The sequence below is a fragment of the Priapulus caudatus genome, unplaced genomic scaffold (genome assembly GCF_000485595.1).
Source record: "Priapulus caudatus unplaced genomic scaffold, Priapulus_caudatus-5.0.1 Scaffold286, whole genome shotgun sequence".
NCBI lineage: Eukaryota > Metazoa > Priapulida > Priapulimorpha > Priapulimorphida > Priapulidae > Priapulus > Priapulus caudatus.
The window spans coordinates 273183-277158 of NW_014577347.1; the positions used below are offsets into that span (position 1 = coordinate 273183).

The 3976-nt window shown below is 35.7% G+C and overlaps 1 protein-coding gene across 1 annotated transcript in view; it reads left to right on the top strand.

Annotated features, from left to right (window-relative positions):
• Positions 1 to 1451: 1451 nt before the first annotated feature.
• The window catches only part of LOC106808563 (RNA-binding protein with multiple splicing 2-like), a gene marked incomplete at its 5' end in the record, with an annotated part of 29863 nt that continues 27338 nt past the window's right edge, over positions 1452 to 3976 (top strand). The window contains 2 exons of the mRNA XM_014811325.1: positions 1452 to 1535; positions 3048 to 3101. Of these exons, the coding sequence (XP_014666811.1) occupies positions 1452 to 1535; positions 3048 to 3101 (138 nt within the window). The remainder of the gene's footprint in view (positions 1536 to 3047; positions 3102 to 3976) is intronic.

Below are 3976 nucleotides of genomic sequence, written 5' to 3' on the forward strand. Positions count from 1 at the left end.
TACCAGATCTGGTAAAACGTAAAGAGAGTAAATACAGCCACTCCGTGCTAGCCCTCAGACCATAGAACAATACAAACTAATAATAATTGATAAAAATATAAATAATGGTAAAAAAAGTGCACATAATATATAAACATACATACATAATAACAACACAAACCACCCATCGTATAAACAACCCCACCACGTATAACAACTACCCCACGTATAACAAACCACCCCACGTATAAACAACACTAACCACCCATCGTGATATATATATATATATATATAAACAAAGTCAAGGTATAGCATATTATCAGCACATTCGAATTTTATCTACACGGGTGTTCGTGTGTGACTTTACTTCTATATATTATATATATATATATATATATATATATATATGTAATATTATATATAAATATCACAATGGGTGGTTTTTATTGTTTATTTATGCTCTACAAATGGTGACGTTTGTTATCTATAGCGGAAGCAACTCGGGTTTGTTTCCATTTGTTTGCGTTTTGAATGGACAAGCAATGTGGAGAATGATAAACCACTGATTACATTACCATCATCTGCACTACAGAACCGATGGAAAATGTTTGAACATAAAGTAACAAACGCTGTTAGTGTTCATAAACGCGCATATCTATTGTTGACGTGCCTCAGGTACTGAATTTTGCATGTCTCTTCATATATTCTATCGGCATGCGAGTCGTGCGGCCCCTAATGCATGCTCTGTTTCTGTTCTGATGGCATTCATTTTCACTCGCATATTATACGCTATATAGCTCACGATAGCCCTGTAATGCAGGAGCAAAATCATCGGAGGGTAACATTAAAGAATCTGTAACAACACTAAACATTTCATAAGACCGTGCATCTCGTTTTATCCATTTTATGGCGTTCATGACTCTTCAGAGACGGTAGACGGTACATTTCAGTCTTTGAAATCAGTCCATAAAGACTGTGATAGTCATACTTTCGAAATTTTGTCATGTTACTATATCAAAACTATAGCAAAATCCTGGAAAATTAGCCAGTCCTGCAAAAAAAGCGAGTCTGTGGAGAGAGCGGTGATATTACTTTGTGGAATTACTATTTTGTTTTAAGATGCAGCGATACGAGAAACCCGCTGTTTTTTTTTGTTTAAGAGACGTGACAGCCATTATCTCATTTTTCCATAGATGCTTGAGATTTTTCACAAAGAGAATTAAACAACATTGAGAAAATAATTAACGAGGTCACGATATAACGGCTATTTAGAGCCACAGATTCACGTGGCTTTCAGCGGAAAATTGCTAAACGATCGAGTAGGCGATAAAAGGTTCTTTTTCTAACTCTATGAAGATCATAGTTACATTGGTTTTTTTCGGCAGCTGATCCTGATGCCCCGGAAAGTTTGAAACGTGTTGATTTTGATCAATTGCTATTTTACCAATTTTAACCATTGATTGTATTGCTCATTTCAGGTGAGGACGCTTTTTGTGAGTGGACTGCCTTTAGATGCAAAGCCTAGAGAACTTTACCTCCTCTTCCGTGCATATGAGGTATGTAGTCGTGTGCCTGTGCATGCATGTCACACACGCTATAGGAACTAAAGAGGTTTCACTATCTACACGCATATCGTAGCCACTATCGGTGCTCGTATTGGATTTTGTCAAGTACCGTGTGTGTGTCTAAGAAAGCTGCAGGTGTTATGAGTCATATGATATTATTAGGAGTGAATAGTAATAGATTATCTATTATTCACTCCTGGTAGTATGAGAGAATCCGGCATATCTTCCCGTGTGTAAATCCTGGTACCTGCTTAACCGTCAGCATTTGTTTGACATTTTTATGTTAATAATTTTATACTTATTAAGAATTTCTGTTCGATGTCAGACTATGCCATAGGCGGTAATTTTCCATAATATATCTCCATCTTGATTGCTTATCATATATGTACGAAGGGAAGGGCCTGAAGTGTCTTTCTGTTGCCCCCGTCAGTAGAAATATTTATTTCAGATATGTGGTTACCAATTTTTCTTATCCGTTGATTCTCAAAGATACATGAGTTACTGTCGTCGTGATCACGCATCTGTTATTTGGATCATTTCCAAATCATCAACAAAATCACCCACCACCCAATTTTCGCTGTATCTAATTCGTGTTTAATTCCGATTGAATCAATTATACATCAACTGCATATAACATACCAGCTCTAGGCTTATAGCGTGAGCAAATAGCTATATCATATATATATAGACCCGGATATGCTAGCAACCAAAACATTGATATCGTTTTCCGTTAGAATAGTTGTTTACTAATAATTTTACATTGCTGAAATTGCTGTTCAGAGATTCTGTGGTGTCGTATTTGTTTGTCCACGTAATGACCTCCTAAAGTCACAAATCCAATTTATTACATTTTCCTTTCTAATTAATTGCTCTCATGATTGAATTGGAATCGCCAGTATAATTAGCTTTATAAAGTCATAGTTTTAAAAGCCCTGTACATATTCCGTGTAATTGTTATTATTGTTGTTAGCAATAAATGTGGGAGTAAAACACAGGTTTCTATGCAGCGTAGCCTTACATGCATGGTCATTCTTTTGGGAAATAGACAAATATCCTTGATAGCGCCAAGAGCCATGCAGGCATTTATCACGATAACACGACCTTTTTCTAGTCTACTCTGTCTATGGTTTCTTTTTGTTGAAAGATCAAAAATATATTACAGTGATAAAATCGGGTGGAACACATACGGGTCCGATGCAGCTGTACATAGGGCATTTTAATCTTAAATAGAATTAAAACGACTAGATTAGTAGCCGAAAGAGTAATAGTAGAAATACATGCTAGGGATTCAGTATCAGTGATAGAGAAATTGCATGTTTCGGCAATTACGTTCATAAGCAGTATTTATAATATTATTTTAGTGATAATTCTTCCGAATAAGACGGGGTGTGAAATCGAAAACCTAATTAATAAATTTAATAAAGAATGTATCAGTCCAAAAAATTAGATTACAATTATATCATGAGGGATGAGTAATTGAATTCGTGTCTTAATTTTCTCCAGGGTTACGAAAGCTCATTATTAAAGATGACAAGTAAAAATGGAAAGACACAATCGGTGAGTGTTATTAGTTATTTTATTCCGATTATTTTTGCTGTTTTGCTTTAACTATGTGTAATAATTGCAATGCGGTAATAAATCGTTTTGCTCGAAAACATCTCGCCTGTATCTTTCACTTCCTATATCTGCACGTTGTATAATTATAGCGAACACTAATTTACTCATGTACCCGAGATCAATTGCAATACTTTCAGTTGGAAGTTGGCATATACACCTGTATTTCTGCGATTTTTAATAGATCGCATAGGTTTCAATAGTAAGATTAAACGCTCAAGACCAATGTTCAATTTATTTATTGGCTCTTGATTGTACTTGCTTATTTAGTAACGATATGCATACCCATTATGATTGCACTGGTTTATATATACTTGCACTTTAAATATAAATAAGAATAAAAGTCCCTTGCCACGCCGCTGTTAATCCATTAGACCAGGTGAATTTATAGTGATCATACATATACAGAGGTTAGTAAATGATTTTCAATTAATCATGTTTGTGCGTCGAAGTATACCAGTCGGTGTATACCAGCCGGTGTATAACCAGGCAAATGCACTGACTATTATGGTACCAATACCAATCACATACTAGTTAGCTTGGTTTCTCTTTCCATTTCTATGGCGGCACAATAGTAATAGCATTAGGCGGGCTCGGCTCAGTGATATTGCGTTCGAGGTAGTGTACATTGAAGATACTGCAATTCATGCTTATGCAACCGTACGCGCAACCGTCACCACGCAGTTTTATTGAACGAGAACTAGCGTGTAATCATAGAAATAATATAGATAACATATAGATGATATAGATGGTTATCAATATTATTTCTATGGTGCAGACCCCCGCGGCTGATACATTTCCGAATCAGCAAAATGCCG